This window comes from Lemur catta, chromosome 3 (genome assembly GCF_020740605.2).
Source record: "Lemur catta isolate mLemCat1 chromosome 3, mLemCat1.pri, whole genome shotgun sequence".
Lineage (NCBI taxonomy): Eukaryota > Metazoa > Chordata > Mammalia > Primates > Lemuridae > Lemur > Lemur catta.
Window position 1 is genome coordinate 58,755,567 of NC_059130.1, and position 26,927 is coordinate 58,782,493.

General features: G+C 37.5%; 1 protein-coding gene across 1 annotated transcript in view; it reads left to right on the forward strand.

The window, feature by feature from the left end:
* The first annotated feature begins 3,423 nt into the window (after positions 1-3,423).
* Positions 3,424-26,927, forward strand: part of COL24A1 (collagen type XXIV alpha 1 chain) — a 330,570-nt gene continuing 307,066 nt past the window's right edge. Inside the window, exons 1-2 of the mRNA XM_045547618.1 lie at positions 3,424-3,850; positions 13,419-13,483. Of these exons, the coding sequence (XP_045403574.1) occupies positions 3,795-3,850; positions 13,419-13,483 (121 nt within the window). The 5' untranslated portion in view covers positions 3,424-3,794. The remainder of the gene's footprint in view (positions 3,851-13,418; positions 13,484-26,927) is intronic.

Sequence of the window (26,927 nt, forward strand, 5' to 3'; positions counted from 1 at the left end):
TTGTTTCCTTTGCTGTGAAGTATATTATCATTTTTTGAGCTCCTATACTACTAATTAATAATACTATATGCTTCTTGTTCTCTTTCCTTTAGTTCTGTACTATTTCCTCCCACTTTCTATAAGTTTATATCCTTGGCTCTCTGTTCTCTGTTTCAGTAGTATTTTCTTTGAAAATAGACTCCACTATCAAAGCTTCAAATAACATTTTGTGCAGATGATGAAGAAATCTAAAACTCTAGCTCTGGCCTCTTTCCTGAACTTTCTCTTTCTCCTTTATTCTATTGAATAGTTCCCATAGAATGTCCTACCATGATCTCAAACATAACATGTTTCAGTCTGAATTTGTTGTCTTCCCCTTTGACATTGGCCAATGTCATTTTTTTTTATCATTTAGGTTTTCAATTTCATGTATGTCCTTCCTCCCCAAACAAACCAGTTATCAGCTCTTCTTGATTCATTTTAATAATTATTCTCTTATTTAGCTTTTCTACCATTCTCATCATAGTTCAAAATATTAACATATCTCAACACCTACACCTAACTTATTCTTTCAATCCTAACATTTGATGCTCACTGATCTTAAAATGGGAATATGGAACATAATTATTTATCAGTTTGGAAGTTCTTAATTAGTTTCCTATTGCCTTTAGGAGTGAATATTAGACCGTAGACTGCAAAGTCCATGAAGGGAAGAATTTTCATGTATTTCGTCCACCAGTTTCACTCAGTACCTAGAAGAGTTCTTGGCACATGGCAGGTAACATGATGTGTGTTTACTAACAACTGAGAGAGCCCTTTACCTGGCATCTAGGGACTTCCATGGCTTGCCCCCAGCCCCTATTCCAAAGCTCAAACCTCTAATTCATGCTGATGAATCTGCTCTTTTCTCTGAAAATGATTTAGATATCCTCCTCTTGGTCTATTTGCTGTTAGTCTTCCAATCATACTATATTTCTGCTCACCTGTGTAAATCCTTTTTGCTTTTCATGGACCAGCTAAGTCCCAAGGTGTCTGGATAATCTGTCTTGATCAATGCTAATCTCTATCATCGTATAGTCTATAAGCATTTAAACCTTACATTATTTATCTGTTACTGGGCAAATGCCTCCTCTCCCCGAATGAATGTGCTCTGTCTGAGAGTATGTGTGTTCTTTGGCATCTGCATGATAAGGACTCCATTAACTCTAACTAGCAAATATTCTCTTCTTACACTCAAAGAACCAGAGATACATTTTAATTACTTCATTTTATACAATATTCCATCATTCAGATTCAATATTGTGAATAGAAAAAATATTTCACTCCTTACATAACTGATGGTAAAATGGAGACAGAGATTGTTACTTAAGATCAGCTAAATTCTCTTTTATTGTTCTTTCCATTAAGCCAAATTAGCTGTCCTCTGTTAGTTGACCAGTGAAAAGCAGAAACACCAGAGTTTAAGGCCATTTAGGAATGACTATATTCCCTCAGCCCTGGATTTCTAGGATGATTTCAGAAAGCTGTTGTTATCTGTTAACGAAAATTGGAGGGGGATTTTACAGTGGCAAAACCTGGGAGGAGGGAATCTGAACTAAGTGATGAAGGTTGACATCACCAGTATGAGATATATCAACATCATGTACACCCAAGATGATGCCCTGAGAAGGGCACAACATCACTTCAGTGGTATTTATGCCCCAAATACATAACCTGAATGTGATGATGAGACTATCTGACACAAATATAAATTGAGTGACCTACAAAATGATTGCTCAGTGCTCTTCAGAAGTGTCACAGTCATGAAAGACAAAGGAAGGCAGGACTGCTACAGATGCAAGGAGACCTAGCAATTCAATTAATTAATTAAACACAGTGTAGGATCCTGGGTAAGGTCTTGGACCAGACAAAGGACATTAATGGAAAAACTGACTACATTTCCATAAGATTTATCTATTAGTTATTAGTATTTTATTGGTGTTAATAGCTTGGGTTTGATCATTGTAATTTGGTTATGTAAGATGTTAACATTAGGGGAAGCCAGGGGAACGGTGTACAGGAATTTTGTACTATTTTTTTGCAACTCTTTTATATATCTAAAATTATTTCAAAATAAAAAGTTGAAAAATTGAGAGGGGGAAGATGAATTAAGCTCTATATTCTTGCATTGAAAAAAATACCAAGCTTGAGAGTGACATCAATCATTTTTCATTCACTAATACAGTCACTTTAACCTTTATTGTGTGTGGGTGTGTAATGTGGTGCCCCTTTCAGTGTGTGCAAGGGTCATCAGCTGTGGATGGCACATGGAATAGAAAGGAAATATTTGGAGTGATATACTGCAGTCATTCATTCAACAGACACGCTGGGTGTAGTATTTTAGGTACTAAAAACACAGCAATGAGCATAATAATAGATCCCTGGCCTCTTGGAGTTTCCAGTCTTAATAAAGAAGATAAAACCAGAACTTTAGTTTTGGATTTGTTTGTTTTGTTTTTGCAAAAATCAGAAGGTAGACTTCTCAGTATGATAAGGCTGTGGAGATATGGAGGCTTGTGTCAAAAAAGAAATTTGTTACAAAAATTGAAGAAGGTATTCAAGTTGGTAAGGTTGTGGTGTGTTAGTATGGTATTGATGCATAACCGCGGGCCATTAATCTATGTTTGCGAACAGGAAAAGGGCAGGAGAAGTCAGAGAGGTGGATTACAGGAGAAAAGTCAGTAGAAAGTAGCAAGGGGGCCAGATTAAAACAGAAAGGTAGAAAGAAGAAAAGTTATAGTCAGTTAATAATGCGACTTAGGCCCCACGGCTAACTGCAAATAAAGCAAAAAGGGGGGTGGGATGGGGATGAAGGACTCAGCTCAGCTAAGTTTGATTTCGAAAGGTGTGGGTGAAGAGGGCAGAGAAACAGCCTGAGGACAGGAGACACGCAAGAGGAAAACATCAAATTGGGAACTACTGCTATGGGGAACGGTACATGGACACCGAGGACAGAAGCATACTAGTCACCTCCAAGTGGGAAGGGAAAGCATCCGGGCGGCGCCGGGAGGCAGAGTGCGCGCCCAGGGTGCGGCCCGCCGGCCGACCCCGCGGGGCTGGGGAACCGGGACGCCTGGGCCCGGCGCTGGGTGGCGGAAGGTTTCGGGGCATGGGGGGAGGTGTGCACTGTTTGGTGATGTCATTGCAAGTCAGTGAGCGGTGAAATTTAACACCGGCCGGATTTGCTTGGCTGCTCTTCTTCCAGGCTAAGCAGTCGGCAGCAGTCAACGCCGAGCGCCTGCAGTTGCCACCGGCCCCCTCGCACCGACTTGATTTCCGAAGTGGGTGTGTGCGTTTGCTGGACAAATGTTCGCGCGCGGGCTGTCTCCAAGGACTTCCTCCCCCTCTTCATCTCCTTCCCTCCCCCCACTCCTTTCTCCTCCCAAGCCCAAATCAGAGGACTCCACTGGAGTCACAGAGTCGCCTTTGAACCGCAAGTGAACTCCAGGGCTGCACCAGCCGCCGAGCTCCCGCTGCCGCCGGCGCCCGGTGCCTCCCTGTGAGGTCCCCCTCCTCCCCGCGCTCCCAGGGGAGCACTACCCTGGGCTCGTCCGTAACCGAGCCAGGGCGCTAGGAAGCCTATCTGTCCTCCCCTTCGGGTGCTACTTCCTACCCCTCTAACCACCCCCTTCCTTTTTTTTTCCTTGTGGCAAAGTTGGAGCATGGTTTTCATGTGATTTTCCCCCCTTTTTCATGGACAGTACCTGCATCCTTAGCAGTTTCGAGTTGGCTTCTGTTTTCCGTTAGCGCTTTGCTGCACGGACAAATGCATACAAATGCATTTAGAAGCCCACAGGACAAGGCGTGGAAAAGTCTCCCCCACGACAAAAACGTAAGTAGCCCACCCGGCCGGGTAGGGGTTAGACCAACCCTTCTCTCCACCCCCTGGATCCACTGAGCCGGTTGGAGATCTGTGGTTCGTCTCCTTGGCACTTTTTGGCTTTGGGAGCGGGCGAGCAGCAGTGGCATCTTCCCCTTGTCTTCTCAATTTGTAAAATACTGTACTTGAAAGGAAGTTTCGTGCCAGCTGGTCTCAGACAGTTTATGCTACAGCGATCCTGTGGCTCGGGAGGAAAGGCTAGCTGGCGGGAGTCTCGACGTCCTCGAGCTGGGCTCCGCTACTTGCCGCCCTCGCGCCCTCCTCCCCTTCTCCTCCCCAGGGCCCCAGCTGAGGTCCTACTTCCCCGCGGCGCTCCTCAGGGCGTCCAGCCTGGCTACTGCTGCGACACCAGAGGTTCCCTGGGCTCCGTGCGCGCAGCCTGGACCTCTGGGCACAGGCACGGGGCAGGGCTGCCCGGTGTGTGTGTGTGTGTGTGTGTGTGTGTGTGTGTGTGTGTGTGGCGGGCGGGGGTGCGGGGCGTTGGGGCGCTGCTGCACCCACGGGCTCAGAGGCAGTCGCCTCTTGCTAGAAGGCCAACAAACGTGCTGCCCATCCAGAGCGGAGGCTGCGCCCTGATCACTGTCGGCGGGGCAGGAGCGTTCGCAGCAGGGCACTAGGGGCTGGTCCGCGGGAACGGGGGCGGGGGCGGGGCCGCCCCTCCTGGGGAGTGTTCGGGCGGGCCCTAACGGGCACCCCACCTCCCTTTTCGGCGCTGCATCTGCTCCCACTTCCTCCCTGGGCAAAGGGCATGGATGGGGGTGCGCGGCCTTGGCTGGCTGCCCTGGTCCCCCTGGAAGAGGTCAGTGGGTTACACAAGTTTGCTTCTGGCTCTGGGAACGAGAGGGGCGAACGCGGCAGTGGTGGTTTTCTGCGGAGTCTGTCCCCCAGGAGAGTAGGGGGGAGGAGGGCCGGGGCAGAACTGACCGCGTCCGCTGGGGGCGGGGTGCGGAGGAAGACCGCCCTGTGGCAGTGTTTGTATGAACATGTGCTTCCCAGCCGCGCGCGGCCGGGCCGGGCTGGGTTCGCGCGCGCTTTCTCCTCCGGCCCCTGGGAGCCTCTCCGGCCGGCTTCCCCGCTGGCCAGGACGCACCTCCCAGCGCGCGGCCTCCGGGTGACACGGTGGGGCAGGCGGCTCCCAGCCCCCTCACCCCTGTGCGGCGGCGCAGTGCTAGGGGCCGGGGGACCGGGTGCGAGAAGAGGTCAAGTTCTGCAGGTTGCCTTCCCAGAGCGGCTCACGCAGGTCGCACGGGTGTCCCAGGGAGGAGGTTTCCCGCCACTTTTCTTGACGAACGTCCCTCTGTGTGGACTGGCCTGGAGAACGTGACGGGCTTCTGTGGGACCCGGCGCGTCGTCCCGCTGATCCCGGATTGGTGCCAAAAGGCCCCAGCCCCCGCGGGTCCGGAGACACCGGGAGAGGCTGGGGCAGGCTCTGCACCCCTGCCCGGCCGCAGCCTCCGCGTGCTGCCCGCCCTGCGGCTCCCGCCACGAGGGCCTTCCTTGTGCCACCGCGCGAGGCCCACGTCTGACTAACATCCCCCTTGGTGCTTGGGACCAGTCTCACGGATTAAAGCAGATCTTTTGCTCCTGGCCTCTGTCTTGTCTGGTTTACACTTCCCTTCCAGACGCTCCCAGAAAAGGCCCTGCATAAATTCTTGGGCAGTTTGGGGTTTGTAAATTGGGTCCAGATGATTGGGGGGAGGGAGGGAAGCAGGGAAACCAAATAGAGTGGATGACACCGGAGGAACTTCTGAGGAAAATTATACTACGTGGAATGGCAAAAGAACCCGTGTGGAGAGACGTCAGGATGGGTAGCAGGTCCTGGGTGAAGGTGCTGGTGGCCCCTGACCTCTTAGAGGGCCTGTGGGTCTGGGGCCTTGCAGACCTTGGATATCCCATTTGTTTCCTTACAGGAGCTAGTGGGGATGGGCTGCAGAGAATTAAGGGTAATTCATAATTATGTCAGATTACAGAACTCACAGCTCCAACCACACACGTGCAGACTGAGGAAGAGGTAGTCAATGACTGGGCTGAGAAAGTTGTTTCTAGAAAAAAATCCGATCTTTTGGAGTTCTTCAGTTTGAAAAAAATGCCACAAACCCTTGGATGGGGGGAGGGACTTGGGAGAAGCAGCTGATTAGCTGATGATAATGTCAAGCCACTGAAGTTCCTAATGAAATCCCTGAGGTTTTAATTTTCTACCATCCTTTTGTGGTGGCGTTTTGTAAGAGCAAGAACAGCTTTTTAAAATCACAGTTCTGATTAGTCACCCAAAAACATTTACAGTTTTAAAACTGGATCCTTAAAGACATTTTCTTTCATGGGACTGCTTTTGTATGAGTTGCCTAATGTGAATTTGTGGAATTATAAAAGGAAACTGAAACCCAAAGTCAGTGTTAGATACATGGATTTAACATATTATCAGAAAGGCTTCTAGACAGGCTATTATGGTAATTAAAGTGTTTCTGTAACATTAAAAAACCTCTTTGGATATAAAGATCCATTCCTTAGCTGGCAAGAAATTCTATTTTTTTTAAGTTGCTTAGTTATCTTTCTGTTCAAATAAATGTTTAAAATAAACTGATGTCTCAGGGAGAGGAAATGTAATTTATGGAAAGTAATTTTGAGTGTTGTTTAGACATTCTGCTTGGTAATTTGTGAAGTTGCAGAAGGAAAATAAATTTTATTATGGGCATTAGATTAGCTGTGCTAGTTTCCTTGCCATGCCTTGCAACTGTGACTTATTTTAGAATTTATAACTCAGAGTGAGAAGTGAAGACTGTTGCATTTTCATTCACATAAAAGGCTTACATTCTGCCATTCATTTACTCATCATTCATTCTCTTATTTATTCAAGAAATGTTTACTGAGCTCCAACTGTATGTACCCAGTGTGGTTCTAGGCAATAGGGACACAATCATTGAGCAAGACAGAGACACAATTGCTACCCTCCCAATAAGTACAGTCTAATAGAGGAAATAGTACGTTAAAACAACCAAGTATAATAAAATGTGATGAGGGTATATGTAGGAAGGGCATCTAGCGGTCCTGGGTACGTAGGTATAGTAAGGAAGGATGATACTGGAAGGAAAAGCTAACCAAAGGAAATGAAATCTTGACTGATACCTAAGGGGAAGGGACATGGCGTTTTCCAGACAGAGGGAACAATAAAAGACTCAGAGATGAGACAGCACAGTGCATGTAGAAATGAAGTTGGTTGGAGCACAGTCTAGGGAAAAAGCGACTGGAACTAGAGCTGGAGAGAGAAACAGAGACCAGATCCTGAAAGGCTTTTAAACCATGCTACTTTCTTAGCTAAACAAGTGGAAGTTAGGGAGACTTGACTTTTCTTGATCTTGGGATCAGTGTGAAGGTAGAAGATGCTAGAGAAGTAATATACTTGTTGAAACTCAAGACCACCTGATAGTTTCCTTGGCTGAAGATTGATTCATTCATTCATTTAAAAATCTTTATTTAACACTAGGAATTGCTAGGCTAGGTAACAATCACAATCTCTGTGGTATTTACTGTGACAGACTAGGTGTATTTTTCTTCCATCCCACTAACTGGATTCCAGGTACTTTGACTATTTGAAGTCCTTAAGCATTTATCTTTCTTGTACTCATGAATTGCTTGAATGATTGGAATTAACCAAAGGCTCTATAGGTTGAGTATCCCTTATCTGAAATGCTTGGGACCAAAAATGTTTCAGATTTGGGATTTTTTTCAGATTTTGGAATAATTGCATATACATAATGAGATATCTTGGGGAAGAGACCCAAGTCTAAACATGAAATTCATTTATATTTCATACATACCTTATACTCATAGCCTGGAGGTAATTTCATACAATATTTTTAGCAATTTGTGTATGAAACAAAGTTTTTACTGTGACTCATCACATGAGGTCAGGTGTGGAATTTTCTACTTGTGGCATCATGTCAGCACTCAAAAAGTTTCAGATTTTGGAGCAGTTAGGTTCGGATTTTCAGATTAGGCATGCTCAACCTGTAGTATGTTTCACACTGGATTAGTTATACAGAGTACCTACTAAGTTGAATTGATAGTCTGAAAAATTCATTGTATATAAGTTAGTAGCAATACTACATTGCTCCCTGAAGCATCCAACTTTATCCCCACTGCTGTGATGAGAACTTTTTTCAGTTATTTTGGGAAAAAAGAACACAAATTTTACTATTTCTGGTCTTAGCAGCTAGTAAAGAGCAAAATCTGTAAAGCTGTCATGACTTTGAGAAGGTTTTGGCACCTAAACATACTGTGGTGGAAATCACTGAAATTATTGATGTATATCACATGTGTGTGTTTTTCAGATGAATTCACCCTTTTTAATTGGTTTAAAAGAAAACGACCAACTCATAAAAAAAAGTTCCCTAGTCACAAGATTTTGCAAGTCCTTCTTACTACTGTAAACTGCATCTATGTAGGAATGAGCCGCAGTAGCCTGAAGACATGTAATACCTAACTTTAGAGTCTCATGGGTACCCCAAACTAAAAGGTCGCTGGGATTCCCACAAAGTAACTTGGACTTTCAGATAAAGAGAAAGTTAAATAGCTCTAAGAATTATCTAGGGAAGATGCCTGGGATGGATATTAGTCCCTTAAATGTTCAGAGTATGGTCTTTGGATATCTATTTTCTGCCTTATTCATTTTAGGCCTTTATTCTCACGTGTCCGGTTATATTTGTACTGTGGTTGATGTTAACCTGACAATGTGGCTAGCCAGCCAGACTCATACAGTGTGTTTCATATTTTGTTAGATATTAATATCATGGGCTATATTTTTTGGACCTTTATTAAATGTTTGTTATCATATTGTTGACTTCTTTTAAATCTGCTCTGATTTTGTTAAATGTCTGGGTATATATGTACTTCTATAACTTTGTATTAGTGTCACACAGTCCAGACATACACAACAGTAAATGAAAACAAACATGTTTTGAATATTTGAAAAATATTCATATTTAATATATTTTTTGTTGGAGTAAACTAAATATATGAACAAATTAACAAACTTAGTAGACTATCAGTTATTTAATTAATATAGAATTTGGCCCAAACTGCAGGAAGACCTTTCCAGATTTATAGTTTAATAACACATTTATTAAAATATGTTATCAAATATTTTAATATATGATTTATATAACATCTTGCTAAATAATTTGATTTTTGTCCCTTAATGCCAGTATACTAATAGGATCTCATCATACAAATTGTAGGATTTTAAATTTGGAAAGTAAAATATACAAATAGAAAATTAGTTTTTTTTAATTTAAATATTTTATTTTTTTGTTTTGTTTTTTTGTTTTCATTTTTTTTATTTCAGCATATTACAGGGGTACAAATGTTTAGGTTACATATATTGCCTTTGCCCCACCCAAGTCAGAGTTTCAAGCATATCCATCCCCCAGACGGTGCGCACCGTACCCATTAGGTGTGTATATACCCATCTCCTCCTCCCCCCTCCCATCTGCCCGACACCCGATGAATGTTATTACTATATGTGCACTTAAGTGTTGATCAGTTAATACCAATTTGATGGTGCGTACATGTGGTGCTTGTTTATGTCATCACATGATAGATGAGCCAGATAAGACCCAGAAAAGGACAAAGACCAGCTGTTGCCCTTGAGCACTCTACCATCTACAGCTAATGTGGAAACTTGATATTTTTTCTTTGTTATGGAAATGTCGAGTAAATGGAATATAGGGGGAAAAACTCCAAAGAAACAAACAAGGTCAGCCCAACAGACATTCCCCCCCAAAAGCTTGTATTCATTAAATATCTATTTTATACAACATTGGAGTTTGGGTCTTTATCAAAATAACTGTCAGTGAAACTTGATCTCTTCTCTGTGTTCCCACTTCAGAGACAAAAAAAAAAAAAAAAAAGAGTTGTGATAAAAAAGGTTGGGGGGGGGGGGGGAAAGAAGATGCATTCCATATACCCTACCATGGCAGATTTTAAAAAATTCTATTTCTCGTCTTTCTCCCTTTGGAAACCTAACTAAAAGTACCCTTATGTTACTTCACTTTTCTCAAGTGTTAAAAGAATCAGGTCCATGGGAAAGCATTGTATTTCTCAGTCTTTTGGAGATGGTACTGTTGCTTCTTTCCTTTTTAAAAATATGATTTAAGTGTTGATTTCATGTAAGATATGGGTACACGACAGATAAAGGTAAACACATGCTGCTTGCTCAGATATTTACTTCCTAATGAATCACAAAAATTAGAGCATATAAGGGCTATAATAAAGTTACAATTAAAGCATCAGGAGTACAGAGATGAGGGAAAGATCCATTACTTTTTAGGAATAATGGAAAACTTCATGGAGCAAGTATTGTTTTAATTAGGACTTGAATATACTTAAGACTAACAGGTGGAGACTGGGAGGGCATTTCAGACATACACAAGGTCTGTCCAGGGAATAGAGAATAACTTGGTATGACTGGAGCTTTGGAGATATCAGGTGTAGTGGGATCTATATTGCTAAAAAAGGAAGTTGAAGGTGAATAATATGGGGCTTGAATGTTTTGTAAGGAACTTGACTTCTTCTTCTTTGGTTGGCTATTGGTTTTGGGAGATATTACAGAAAAGGAGAAAGACATCTCTATTTCAGTCATTGATCTCTATCTCACCATTAGTCATCAGCTTTAGTACGTAGGTACACTTACATAAGGTATGGCTCAGCTGATTTGTCATAATCCTCTAGGATCACTTGGCTAAAGGATGATGTTTGATGTGTTCAGGTTTTCCTGTCTCATATCAGGAATGGACTTGTTAACATGTCTAGAAGGAACTTTATTTTTCTCCTGCGAGATCATTTGAGAAATCTATGAGTTTGCTAAATTGCTAAGTGAATAGTGCTAGTTGTTGTACTACTCATTAGTTAGCTTTATTCTGAATGGAGAACTGCCTATTAGGTTGTTTCTGAGCATCTAAGTGAGCCTGATTATCCTGGGCTGGTGAGATGTGCTTCCGTTCACATTCTACTCTGTGCTAAGACCGCATGATTCGGATGCACTATTCTTCAGTGACTGTAATCCTAAGCAATTTTCTAGTCTCAGTGATAGGTATTCTGTCAGTTATGCATTGAAATATAAACTTGCAAGGAAAATAGCCTCCTTACTCAACTTCCAGATCACATTTCAATCCACTCTGGAGAACACAGAAATAATTGTAATTTCTCACACAATGGTCCACAACCTTGTTTGCACATCAGAATTACTGGCTAGTGTTTAAAAATGCCCATACCATGGACAAATTAAAATCAGAATCTCTGCGGGGGTGGGGAGCAGGACCCAATTATTAGTAGTTTTTAAAACTCTTCAGGTGATTGCAGTGTGCAGCCAACATCAGAAAAGATCCAAAACAAGTGGGCCTTGTATCATCACTTGAGTATCATCTATTTTAGAGCAGTGGTCCTCAGAGCAGCAGCAGCAGCATCACCTGGGGATGTGATATAAATGTGTATTTTTGAGCTCCAACCCAGGCTACTTAGTCAGAAACTCTGAGGGTGAGGCCCAGCGATTTTTAACAAGTCCTCCAGGAGATTCTGACCACACTAAATGTTGAAAACCACTGCCCTAGTGCAGTAGAAAAGGATTTAAAAATTTGTATTAGAATCATCTAGTTAAAATGTATACATCCTGGGGATCCACCCCACATTTTTGAATCATCATCTCTGTGGCAGGGCCCAGAATCTGCGTTTTTCACAAGCACCTCAGGTGATTCTTTGGCAAACTAACATTTGGGAACCATTGATCTAAATGGATGATACCATATATGGAAATGTCTTATAGACTTTATTAAAATATGTGGTTCTGCTATTTGTCCATATCAGTTGAAATTTCTGAAATGATTCAATTATTAGTTTGTAGAGTTAGGTACAGGTGTTAAGTATTCTGTCAAAACCTTGTCTTATAAAAGCTATGCTCTGGACTGAGTATGAGCAAGAATGTACATTTTTCACTCACTAACAAATGGTAAATGCCGTTTTAATACAAATGAAATTTGTGTTTCACTATAAGTAGTATAATTTTATATTGTTGGCTTAAACTTTGTAAAAAGATTATATTTCTTACATTAAGATGCTCCTTATAATAGTTGACAAAGGTAAAAACATCTTATTAGTAATAAATAGGAAATGTACCTATTACTATTATTATACAAGGAAGTTGATGAAAAAAATAAATGATTTCCAGGAAGCTCTGTAATCACTCCTTTCAGAACTGCATTTTACAGATATGTCATTGGAAGAGTCCCTGGGATAGAATCAAAAACAGAATCAAGGTCTATATTAACAGGAGTTAGGTAATGAAGTACTATTTTCAGCTTGCTCATCATCTCTTTTTAACATTATTTCTATAATTTTCATTTGAGAGTTTGATACAGTCAATTATGAAGAATGTTCAACAAAATCTATCAAAAGTTTGGTTATATTAAAAATGTATAAAACATTTTTGCTTAAATAGCTAATAGCTAATCAATATGAATGAACATTTTTACTTGTAGGCATTGGGTATTATACTCATAATTACTAATCAAAATGTGCAATGTTGATATTTATTTTTTGTTTCTGTTTTTTTTTTTTTTGAGACAGAGTCTCACTCTGTTGCCCTGGCTAGAGTGAGTGCTGTGGCATCAGCCTAGCTCACAGCAACCTCAAACTCCTGGGCTTAAGCGATCCTACTGCCTCAGCCTCCCAAGTAGCTGGGACTACAGGCATGCGCCACCATGCCCAGCTAATTTTTTCTATATATATTTTTAGTTGTCCAGATAATTTATTTCTATTTTTAGTAGAGACAGGGTCTCGCTCAGGCTGGTCTCGAACTCCTGACCTTGAGCCATCCACCCGCTTCGGCCTCCCAGAGTGCTAGGATTACAGGCGTGAACCACCGTGCCCGGCCAATGTTGAAATTTATAGGCCATTACTATTTTCAAAATCAAAGAATCGTGAATCTAGTATAAATGATTTAAATATGATATTTAAGTAGATTTCACATATAAACATTCATGTAAATAAATATCTATTAATAGTTCCATTAACTTATAAACTCTATAGTTAAGTGGCTGTAATTTGTGTTTTTTTGTGGAAATTTGTATTAATATTATTTTATATGAAATTGCATATATGGTAATTTGACATATATAATAATATCACCTATATAGTTCACATTTATTTAGTGCTTCCTTTGTTCCAGATACTGTTTTGTGTACTTTACATGAAATTTTTTAGTTCATCTTCAAAAAACCTTATGAGATAGGTTTAACATACGAGAAACTAAGGCATAGAGTGATTAAAAAGTGCCCAAGTCACACAGTAAGTGGCAAAACTGGAACTTTAATCCAGAGCCTTTGCTTTTAATCACTATGAATATTAAAGTACCATGCTAATTAAAATAATAGTTTAATTCTTAATCTTACATTAGACTTCATTTTGGATTTTATATGGTTGTAAATGTTCAGCTAATAAGTTTTTGCCAAATGCTTTTTTCTTTTCTCAGGAAACCACTTCTTCATTTTATTGTGCTATGCGTGGTTGGGGTTGCTGTTCAGGCACAAGAACAAGGTAAGAAAATTACTTTGTTACTTATTTGCTTGTATAAAAATTCTGCTTCCAGACAGCAAAAGTCCATGACTTTTAAGTCATCATAACCTTAAATTTAATGTTAAACAATAAAAAACAATTCCACCCAGTACAATAAGAATGTAAGGGTAAAGAAACCAATTTTGGGGGGAAATATGACCTTTAAGAAATTACTCAGATCTTCCGTCTGTGAAATTGCTTACATTTTTAAGCAAACTCTCTATAAAAGGGAAGTTTTGTACAGTAAAAAGGCTTTGCTTGTGACTTCATTTTAAGTGGGAGTCCTTGGGGGTGGCAAACTGTGACTGAATTACCTTTGCACTTCTTGAAACAACACAAGCATATAATAAATGTTCCATCTGGATTTGCATCATTAGGAAACAAAATAAAATTTGCATACTAGTGGGCTTGGGATTTTATTTAATTCAAATAGGTTTAGAAAATAGTTTAGTGTTTTGTTTTTGGCTGTTAGCTACTTGCTCTGGCAGTATGATGATCAAAGTTTAAGGAGTCTGTGTACATCCTAATTCATTCATTAAGCAACATTTTAAAAGTATCTTCTATTATCTATGTAATATCCTAATTGCCAATGACTGAAATGTGAATAAGATAATATCTCTAGCTTCAAAGTGAAAGAAATATACCAAAGTCAAAAAATCCTGGAACTAGGCTGGACCTACAGACAGTATCTCTATGGCCCCAATTTTTTTTTTTTTCCCTCTACCTTATACGTAGCAGAGCTGCACCGGGCTGCCAAATTGTTCAGGCTGACAGAACCAACTTCTCAATTCAATGATCAATTCAGTGGGCCGCTTGTTTGGTTAGTAGACCAAATAACAGTGAGGAAAAGACAAGTAAACAAATTATGAATGAAATATGTGCAGAGTAGAGAGGGGACACAAAAGAAGGGATGGTACTCTGTCTGATTAACCAAATTGACAAGAAGATATAGGTAAGTATTCTTTCAAATATCACATCGTTGAATTAAAATACTTCCTGGAAGACATACTCTAATTCTCTTTTATGGAGAGATAATTAAATTAGGCCACATGTCACATGTAACTTCACTAAGTACTATTCTTGACCAAGTGATTTCTGTTATTGCATTTTACTTTAAGTAACCATGAAGAGAAACAATATCTTTAGTTTATTGTTATTATTAGTTACTGTTTCTGAGAACTTCTTATGTACTAGTTGCTGTGCTAGTAGAATATACATTTTCTTTACCACTGCCCCATCACAGGGCTTTTATAATTATGCCTATGATATATAGAAGTGCTGAAATTAAGATTAAGGAAAATAGATAATCACTTCCAGGGTTACAGCCTAATGAATGGAAGAACCAAGATTTGAACTTAGGCATTTTGAATGCAAAGTCTACAAATTTCCTAAAATTAAGCCTCTTTGAGCCACAGAAAAGATAAGAAAGAGAAGAATAGCAATTATTAATTAAATATATATTTTGTGTTATGTCCTTTGCTGGTACTTCACATGTATTATTCTGTCCTCATAATGAACCTGCAGAGTAGGTATTACAGATGAAGAAACTGAGGCTCAAGGAAGTGGCTTGCCCAGGCTCATACAGCCAAGACTTGAATCTAGGCTTGTCCATCTCTGAAGACAAAACTCTTTTCCCTACACATCTCCTTGCTTCATAATTGCCAATGACTGGCATTATGATTTTTATCATTTAGCAAATATATCATCATCAAAATACTAGAAATCCATGCAAAGAAAGACATAGGGAAAGAAAATTAAATATTTATGAACAGATTTTTTAAAAGTCTTGAACCAATGAAAGGTATAAATGAAAGTAAGTGAAAGAAACAATGTCTTTCTTTCAATCTTAAAATTTACAAAATATAAAATGTGTTCTTTTATTTCAGGGCAAAAATAACTTTCAGTCTTCTTATAAGCATAAAATTTTATTGCCAGTTCTTAACAAAAGAAAAATCCTTTAGAAAACCTCTCAGACATTAGAAAATTGGATACTTTTTGAGCACAGAAAAGAAATGGAAAAGTATGTTATCAGAAACTCAGAAACATTTTTTTCCTAAAATAAATTTTTTATTAAATTGGCATGATGCAATATGCAACATCAAATAAAAAGATTGTGAAAACATTATCAGAGACATTGTGCTTTTACAATGATCACAGGTATCATTTACAACCTTAATACTGCTGAATATGTCTATTTGTGCTAGAGATAATCACAAGTTAGACTTCTCAAATATTTATGTGCTTATGAGATTTTTCAACACTTAAAAAAGTATGAAATAATATAAGTACTGTACATAGTTTAAAGGTCAAATTGTACTACAATATATAGCAAAACTTATAGCAAAAAGCAGAAAGCCTTGCCCTTACCCACTCCTGAGATCCTCTGCCCAAACTCTTTTAGCACCTTCTGTTGGTTTTAACCTCCATATTTCTAAATACTGTAATATGCTTAAATATTGTATTGACTTCCTATTCTTGATGATTGGGATTTAACATTTTTATACTATTCTATGCTCTTCTTCCTCTCTTTCCATCTTGTCGATATAGTTTTATCAAATATTTGACTAAATTAATATTCAGAATTTACCTTATTATGAACATGTGCATATTTTTACCTCTGAGCCATGTATATGTATATTTCTTTCCTGTAAATGTTACGTGAGTACCTCCTTTTTTGTTTTATATTCTATGTCACTATTAATAAATCTTCTCAGATACTCCCAAAGAATTCTAAAATTTCTTTGAAAAATATTTTCCCCCAAAACACACCAAAGTACTCCAACAATTTGATTTTTTTCTTGGAGATATTCCTTTTAGAAGCTAGAATTCTTCTGCTTTACTGTAGACTGGTAATTCTCTAAGCATCCTATAGAGTTGATGCTTCTCATCTCTGTTAGATCTAATTTATTGGAACTTATATTTCCTTTTTCATCATCTATTTCCATATTTGGGTGGAGCATATCCTCCAGTTGCATCCTGAGAATGGGTACTTACATGGTACATTTTTGCAACATTGCATTTTCAAAAATGTGTTTATTTCACCCTTATACTTACAGGTAGTTTAGGTGAGTATAGAATTTTAGGCTGTTAATCTTTTTCCCTCAGAATTTGAGAGGGTTTCGTGTTTTGTCTTTTTTCATCTGCCTTCCAGAGGTTGTTGTTAAATCTGATGTTATACTAATTCTTTTTTTTTTTTTTTTTTTTTGAGACAGAGTCTCACTTTGTTGCCCGGGCTAGAGTGAGTACCGTGGCGTCAGCCTAGCTCACAGCAACCTCAAACTCCTGGGCTTAAGCGATCCTCCTGCCTCAGCCTCCCGAGTAGCTGGGACTACAGGCATGAGCCACCATGCCCAGCTAATTTTTTCTATATATATTTTTAGTTGTCCAGATAATTTCTTTCTATTTTTAGTAGAGACGGGGTCTCGCTCAGGCTGGTCTCGAACTCCTGACCTTGAGCCATCCACCCGCCTCGGCCTCCCACAGTGCTAGGATTACAGGCGTGAGCCACCGCGCCTGGCCTGATGTTATACTAATTCTTAATCCTTTATATGTGACCTTTTAATTTCCTCTTTAAGCCCTTAAAATCATATGCTTATCTTTGATGTTTTGGAATTTCACAATAATCTGCCTTGGTACAGGTCTTTTTTCAGTTCATTGTGCTGGACACTCAGTAGGCCTTTTCAATATGGAAACTTATCCTTCAACTTCTGGGAATTTTCCTGTGTTGTTTCTTTCTTTCAGATATGTTTATTTCCTCTTTCTGCAACTTCCCTTATATATTGACTCTTCAGGATTGAGCTCTTTATTTTCTTAATTTTAGATCCTATTTTCCATCTTTGGTTTGTGTTCTCTTTTATATGAGATTTTCATCAGCTACTTTTCCAAACATTTTGTTTTAATTTTTTTATTTCTGTTTTATTTAAATTTTTATCGAGCTTTTTCACTCAGATTATTCCTTTTTCTAAAAAAACATAAAAGCATCCTACTCTTGTTTCTTTGATGCAGTATCTACTCTTATCTTTCTAAGGATAAGAATGATAATTTTTTCAACTCTTCTTCTGCTCCCTGCATTGTTTTTCTTTCTTCCAAATTTTTTGTTTGCTTTGGTCTGACTTTTATGTTGGAGAAGTTCTTTGTAAGTCTGCAGTACCTCTGTTATCATTTAAAAGTAAGACACTGAAAATAAGCTTGGAAACTGTTTGCATGGGTAGGCTTGTCAACTGAGATGTTTCACATAGACGGTGATTAAGTAGGAACCTGGCTGACCATCTTGTTGGACTACAAATGTCTGAGGCTGCAGAGTTTCTTTAGAGAAGAATTCTCCAATATCTTACTTGTAGAATATAATCCTAGTTGCTGCTGTTATCAGAGTTAAGAGATATAAAGAGGTTCTTGGGCGGGAGGTAGAGTCTCATAATTTAGTATGGAGATTTTGGCAGAATCCCTTGTTCTCAATATGGTGCTTCCCTTTCATTTTCCTTTATGATTGATTCAATCTTTCTACATAATTAACCTTTAAACTCCTTTGGCCTCAAAGCCTTTTATATAAATTTTCAAACCCCCACCCCACACATTGATCTCCCCGCCCCCCCATTTGAAGCCTTATGCCTCACTCCTGAATTCAGTGATTTAGTACCTTCATTCTTGAGCCTTTTCAGGGTTTTGTGATATGAATTAGCCTGCTTGTCATTAGCATTTGCCTCTGCAAGCCCTTACTGTTCAGTTTTTTCATCTCTGCTAATTCCTTCATGTGCTTTTCATTTTTCAAAAATGTGTTGATATCTTTTGTCTGCTGTTCTCTCTCCTACTGATTCACTTTGTCCATGTAGTTTTAAAACACATTTCCTTATTCTCATTTTAGATTTTAATACTGAGAAGAAATAAACACCTATATGATTTGCAGTGGATTCAGTTATTCCTTTATATTTTAACACAGCTAAGAAAAAACATTTTATGTATCTTATTAATAGATACACATTTTATATTTGTTTTATATCCAAGTTTTAGGTATAATCTAATGAAGAAATGGTTCTATTTCAAGAAAAAAATGATTATGTAAGTCTGAGTTTTCTAAGGATTTGACAGATATATGTCCTTTTTCTTACCTGATGTAGTCTATTCTCCTTATTACTTTGTATTGGTGGGCTGGCTGCCAAAGAGATATTGACATAGCTGCAGTACTTCTCCACAATGACTTACACCATGCAAGATGTGTAACTAATTCTCAACATGTGCATCATTTTCAGGTTCATGATCCCTAGGTGTGAAAACCACATGTATAGAAATCTACGTGTAGCTCATCTCCAAGAGAAGTATTTCCTGTAGAAATTAATCCAAAATGTGTTTATTGTTAACAGAAAAGCAGCTCATTCTAGCCGTAGTAACTCCAAGTATTTTCTGCCAAACCCTCTATGGGCACTTAGCCAAAAATTTTACACATAGCTTAGAGCTTCATTTCCTATTTTATAAATAAATTTGCATTTGTTTCTTTATGCAGAAGAGATATGTTATTTAAACTAAGAATATCACAAAGAAACCATTGCCATTTTTAACATAGCCAGCGTGACAGTGGTGCTTAAAGGTGTTCTGGAACCAGAAGCCTGGGTTTATGTTCACATTACACAACTTATTAACAAAATGATCTTGAGCAAGTTCCTGAAATACTCTGAGCTTCATTTTCAGCAACTCTAAAGTGAAGAAAATAATACTCACTACAAAAAGCAGTTGTACAGATAAAATGAGATAACACATATAAAGTGCTTAGCACAGTGCCTATTACATAATAAGGATACATTTTAGTAGGAAAAAGAGGAACACTCCAGATCTTTTTTTCCCCTATATCCTCATAATATTGAAAAAATAAAATAAAAGAGTTGATTTTAAACAATTTCCTTTAGTTCCTTAAATCAGTGAATGAGAGCCAGGCAACTGTATTTGAGTCTTGATTCTGGCATTGACTATTTGGCTGACTATACAAAACAACACAAAGTGGATATTGGGCAATTATCTAGTTAATTTAGTCAGTTTGGATAAATTGGCAAGGAAAAAAGAAGAGTATGTTGAGGCCTATATAATCTTTCTTGTTTACAATTTTGGTGATTTTAAATAACCATTTTATTTTTTCTTTCCTACAAACTGGAAAGAATATAGCTTTGGGGACTTAACTGGCCCAGACTATGAAAATTTAGAACAGGGAGCATTCATTAAAATTAAATGCCATATTATATTAATTTAGTTATTAGTAGTTGAGAGTCAACACTCTAATTTGTTATATTCTATAAAGTGATATTACTCTTTAATTTTTATCTAAAAATCGATAACCTTCTTTTAAATCCTACCAATCACTAAGAAATGTAAAAATCCCTACATTTTGAGGGGGCAAACATAATGCTACTCTTGTTCTTCCAATTTGTGACAGAATATTGTTGAACACTGACAGGTAAAATGGTTCTTTGGTTCTCTGTATTTGTAAAACAAGGACAACCATTGGCTCTCCCATGTCTGTTTCTTTAGCCATATACTCTACTCTGCCACAGAATCAATTATATAGCCACTGAATTTGGAGTCAAAGACTTGGGTATGAGTCATAGTTCAATTATTTACTGAGACTCAATTTCTCCTTTTTCTCTTCTTCTTCCTCCATTTCTCCCCACCCCATCCCCATTTCCTCCTCCTCCCTGTCTCCTTCTTCCTCCCCCAAGTTTCTCTTATTCTAACTTGTGATAAAAATATCAATGCTGCTTACTATACAAGTTTGAAATGAAAGGCAAGTAAGTTTGGGCTGTCTGTGTTTATATCTATAGAATTCAGCTTTGCAAGCTTAGAAGACAGGTTTTATTAGTACTGAGAGAAGATCTATTTCTCATTAATATGTAACAAAATAACAACAAACAAAAATTGCACTGAAGTCTTAAAGAGGAGGTAACACGAGCTGAGTCTTGTAGGATGAATAAAGCTTGGTATGGAGGGACACATTTGGCAGGACTCTGAAACAGATAAGCTTTCATATGGAAAGAAATTCAAGGAATAGGTAAAAATATAGTGAGTGGAAAATGGTGTGAAGTGAGCAGATATATAAGTGAAGAAAAAAATGAGTATAGAATAGTATAAAGCTAGAGGGCAATCCTCAAGACCACCCTTACTTCTGACATCAACTTCAAGTTTGGGGGTCCCTAAAACTACCCTCAGCCTCAATAATACTTGAGAAGCAGTCATAGAACTCACTGAAATGTTTTACACTCACAGTTATGATTTATTACAACAAAAGGATACAGATTAAAATCAGTACAAGGAATGAACAATAAATACCATGAACAAACAATAAATACAAATACCATGAATTAAAAATTAGTTTAGTGAGTTTAAGGAATAAGAAAAGACTAGTTTGGCTGAAGCAAAGTAAAGTGGGATGAAATGATGACATCAGAGAATTAAGAAGGGAATAGATGACATAGGTTTCATATACCATGTAAAACCATTGGAGAATTTTGGCCAGAAGAGTGGAATCATCTGTTTTACACTATAAAAAGATTATTCTGGCTGCTTGTGTGGTTATAGGGGTTATAGGGCTCTTCACAGAGAGAAATACTAAAGTAAGAAAAACAAGGTTTGGGGAAAATCTATTCAGTTAAAAGGGCTTTGGGGACATCTAATCTCTACTGGATAAATTCAAAAGACAATTGGATATGCAAGCCCAGAAGAGAGGTTTGTGAGTCATCATATGTGGTTGTTGAAGCCATGGTTTTGGTGAAGTGATTAGGCCTGGTGTTTACAGTAAAAAGACCAAAGCGTTGTCATGGTGACACCACCACTTATTCTGCATTTAAGAAGCAAAAAGAGGAAGGAGACACAGTCAATTCTGCTGCTAGGTGACATCTGCATTCCTAAAAGTCATCATGTTAAGAGATTGGCTCTAGAGGATTACCTGTGTTCAAATTATGCCTCTGCACTTCCTAGTTGAGTGACCTTGGGTAAATAATTTTACTTTTCTGTGACTTACTTTTTCATAATTGTCAGATGGTGATAATAATAGCACCTACCTTCATAGGGTTATTGTGAGAATTACTTGACTTAAAACATTGAAGTTCTTAGAATAGTGCTTGGTATATAGAAAGGATTTAATAAATGCTGCTATAATTCTTATTCTCAAAAAGATATAAAGCACCTAACATAGTACCTGGTTGATAATCAATATTATTTAAATAATAACTGATTTCCCAAGTGATATGTACCGGATTGATTTTGTAGATAGGGCCACTCATGAAATAAGTAGTTTACTTCAGACTACTCAGTTACATCTTGTTGTATATATTGATACCAAATACCTAAATTTAAGCTCAAATTTGGTGATATCCCAGGTCAGGCTTAAATTGAATGTTAAAGAGTTTTTCCTCTGGTTGAAAAGGTTTCTTCTTCTTTTTCTTCTTGTTTGTTTTTTCTTCTATTCTCCCCAACCCTTTTCTTATGTGTCTTCTACCCCTAAGAATTCTCTATTATCTCTTCTCTCAATATCTGCTCAAACACATTTGTTAAATATATTCATACTCAGGTATGAAAGCCTAAAATCAGGATGACAATTTGATGATTTCACTTCAGGTACCAATTTTGGTGGATACCTAGAAAGTATTCCCCACTGTGATATTTCTGTGGGGGAAAATTAACCCTGCTATGATTAATTAGTAAGATTTGCCAAGGGAGGTGTGGAGTGGTGTGGGAAACACAATGGCAGCAAGGCAGTGTGGTGGCGCTGTCAGAGTGTAGACTTTGAAGTCAGACTGGGCTCAAATCCAACTCCACACATTCGTTAGCTATGTGATCTTGACCAAGTTATTTAATCTCTCTGTGCCTTGGATTCTCATCTGTGAAATGGGCATAGACTTTGAGTATAAACTTGAAACCATGAGATATTACCTTCCCACTTCTGTTCCTATATATTATACAAAAGAAAAAGGTGAATGAGATAATGAATAAATCTAAAAACTTCATTTTCAGCAAAGCTAGGGGACTAATATAATCTGCAAACCCCCAAAATATGCTGAGAAAAGTAGATACTACATGGAGTAAAATCAGTAGTAGGGTTTGAGAAAGCACCAGCAAAACCAAACTTCCTGGAGGTGAGGAGCACACCATGAAGTATCCTTTAACCCTTGTACTTTAGTGCTACAAGATCTGGAGAGGGCAGAAGCCACACAGGGGAAAGTATAAGAAAGAAGAGATAATAACTAAATGGATCAGTGGGGCCAGATCTCAGACAAGGCAAAAATCCACTTCATGAGGCTAAGGATTCATTCTGATGTGTGCACCAATATGAGTGGTTACAGAGGAAGGAGAGTGAGTGCCTGTACGTAGAGCCGGCTGTCGAAGTCCTCCTGGACTAGGTTTGGTTCAGAGAAGGTGGGGCTATTTAAAGGAGCCACTGTAGAAGGAAATTCTAATAATACTGAAGCAGAGCCTTTGGGTTTTGAGATTCAGAAGGCCTGGCCTTCTTTCTTCTTCTCTAAATTGCTGGGCTGCCTCTATTTATCAGAAGAAAATGTAGGAACAAAGTAGAATGTAAATGCCATATGAACTAACAATGTAGGAATGGTACAACTACTAAAAAGTAGGAGTAGAAGAGGGAAAAAATAAGGGGAGTAGATTAATTTTGCTGATCTCCTCATCTATAGAAGCTGGGAATTATATCATCCAAAGTTGATAAATCAAATAAAAGAAGTATAGGGACATTTAACAATAAAAAGGTAAACATTAATAAAGATACTCCTATTGACAAATATTAGATGGTAAAGTACAGGGGTAAAAGCGAAGAAACGAAAACATTGTTCAAAAGAAAAAAGTAACAGATATGTCTAAAGAAAGGACTAGGGGAATTGTATACATTGATAATTTTAAAGGTAACCCTTAGAATAAACATACAAACCTTTCTAAATCTCAGAACTACACACAAAAACAAAGCAAACAAGCCACATAGTGAAAGACTTTAAAAATTTAAAGTCTTAAAGCATAATATAAAATGACAGAGTAAACAAACCATTGTATCAACAAATGTAAATAGATTTAATTTATAATCTATAATCAAAGAAAAAAATTCATATTTCATTACAAAACAAATATAACCCCTTCCTCTTTACCTAAAACACAGTGTTTCAAAATAGAGGAAGACACAGGCATGGGCAAAGGTATATCAGACAAGTGGAAACAAAAAGAAAGTGGAGGGAAGGGTGCATAGTCTTACTACCATGTGAGGTAATGCCAAAAAACAATAAACTAGACATAGAAGGTCTTTTTATAATTGTAAAAGTTGTAATACTTAATAAATACATGAATTTTATGACTATGTATAAAAACCACGACATCAATATTCATAAAGCAAAGACTACAGGAGATAAAAGGCCAAATAGACATTATTAGTAGCAAGAGACTTTCTTTACCTCTCCGTCCATGACAGATTAATTATATACAAATAAAAAAGAATACAGAGCACATAAAGAACATAAACAGTGAGGTGCAACTAACTGGTATGTATTAAATTTTGTACCTGGAACACCTTTGCAAATGCTTATAAAATATTATTGAAAACTGACCACCTATTAGGCTAATAAGTTTTAAAAATAAAAAATACAGATTAGACACCATTCTCTGATCATATGCTTTTAAGTGAAATTGTAATAACAAATCAGAAAACAAAAAGATCCTTCTAACTGGAAATTTAAAACCTTTTTCTTAAATTATTTGGTGCCAAAGGGAAAATACAAATAAAAATACTTTCTAGAAAACAACAAAAAATGAAAATACCACATATTAAAATCTGTGGCATACACTTAAAGCAGTACTCAGGAAAATTTATAGCTTAAATGCCTTATCAATAAAAGAAAGGAAAAACAGAAAGCTAAATACCTTCAGAAATTAGAAAAAGAATAAAATAAAACAGAAAATGGAGAGAGATAATTAATGAAGATAAATGCTGATATTCACTAATGACATAGACGTCACTACCCATCAGGGGAATGCAAATTAAAACCACAGTGAGATATTACCTTACTCCTGTTAGAATGACTTTTATTAAAAAGTCCAAAAACAACAGGTGCTGGCATGGATGCAGAGAAAAAGGAACACTTATACACTGTTGGTGGGACTGCAAATTAATGCAACTTCTATCGAAAACAGTATGGAGATTCCTCCAAGAACTAAAAGCAGACCTAACATTCCATCCAGCAATTCCACTATTGGGTATCCACCCAAAGGAAAAGAAGTCATTTTATCAAAAAGACACCTGCACTCAAATGTTTATTGCAGCACAATTCACAATTGCAAAGATGTGGAATCAACCCAAGTGCCCATCAATTCATGAGTGAATTAACAAATTGTGATATATTTATACCATGGAGTACTTCTCAGCCATATGAAAGGATTACTTAATGCCTTTTGCAACAATTTGGATGGAACTGGAGACCAATATCATAAGAGAAGTATTCAAGAATGGAAAAACAGACACCATGTGTACTCACTATTAAACTGGAACTAACCAATGAGCACACATGTGCCCAGAATATAAAATTTAGTGGAAATCAAGCAGGGGGAAGGAGGGAAGAGAGGAGGGGAAAAACCTACCTAATAGGTACAATGAATACTGTGTGGCTTATCAGCACCCTTATGGCCATGACGCAAGCATTACAAAAGTGATACATATAACAAAAACATGTATACCCCCTTAATACTTAAAAAAAAGATATAAAAAACAAACGAAAACAGTAGAAAGGATAAAAAAATCTTTTTTTTTAAATGACCAATAATGACAATGACTTAAGAACAAACAGAGCAAAATATTCAAAATCAGGAATCACAGAAATAGAAAAACAAAAAGAATTGTAAAAGGATATTACATGAAGATCTCTGGATAATGCATTTAAAAGCCTGGAGGAAATTTATTATTTCATAGGAAATATAAATTTTTAAAATTGACTGAAGATGCATTCGGAAAACTAGAATAAATCAGTTAACCATAGAGGAGATTAGGAAAGTAAATAAAGAGCTATCAGTGAAAGAGCCAACATGATAAGTTTGGTTTACAGATGAGTTTTATGTAACTTTTTTGGGGAAAAAAAAGATAATTCCAAAGTTATTTAAATAATTGTAGGCCATAGAAAATAATGAAATTTCAATATTATAATCTGATAAACATAGGACAATAAGAGAAAAACACAGTTCAGTCTAACTCACAACTATTGATGCAATGATTCTACATAAATTATTACTCAGGAATCCAGCAAGGTATCAAAAGAATGACATATAACTAGTAAGAAGATTTTACTTTAGAAATGCAATCATGGTTCAATAACCATGATTGCAGAAAATTTACTCAGTTATAAATACTCAAAGCATTTGATTTTTACAAAACAGCTATTAATATTTGTCATAAAAATTCCATGAAAATAGAATTGGAGGAAACACACTGATATACATATAAATAAATATTGATGATAAATACGTGCATTTTGAAGTTTTCAAATAGTAATCTTCCCAATAATATTTCCTTTCAATGGGATCAGAAATTTGAGGTAATAGATTGCAGGTGTTCTCGTTGAATGCAAGGAGAGATTTTCTTGGGGCAAAGTGCAGCTCTTGAGATCATACTACATGTGTGACTCTTTGTATAAGAGTAGCTTATTTGGTATCATATAATTATAACTTTCACATACTTTATGACTTTATAACTTTCACATACTTTAAATTTAAGCATTGTGATTTTCACAGAAGTAGTGCTTCTTCCATAGTTTACTTCTCAGATTATGGTATGCATATCCTTAGAGTTACGTAGCACTGGGAGAGGATATACAATGTCACAGACTTACATGGCATATGTTTTAGCAGTGTAAATTTTCATTGAAGGTTGGGGATGGGTACAGTTAACTGATTTAGCTGTTAAGCAATTCATATTGTATATTAAAACAAACAGCCATATTATGGATTAAAGTTAAAATTTTGCATAAGTTATAATAATAAACCATGAGAAGTCAAAGTTTTTTTTGGTGATTATATGGGGCTTCTTTAAAATGTGACCCCAAATCCCTGGAGTTGCATATAATTCTACACTGGTGTTAAGAATATTTTGGTGGAAAAATCTGAGATACTCTATCATACAATATCTTAGATATAAACAGTTATATCCTTTAAAACTGTTATAAAATTGCAACTATTTTGTTAATAAAATGATGGTGGTTCTAACCCTGAAATAAAATACTTGAGTGTTTTGTGAAGATCTCCTTGAGATAACATTTTAATTGTGTTGCTACATTATGCATAGATGATATTTAGTAATTATTTCATTGTACACAGTTGTCAGACTTGGGACTGAGATTCCACATTATGTTTTGTTATTTGCCAGGAGCATGAATTGTCAAATATCTACTAATTTCCCATAAAAAGAAAA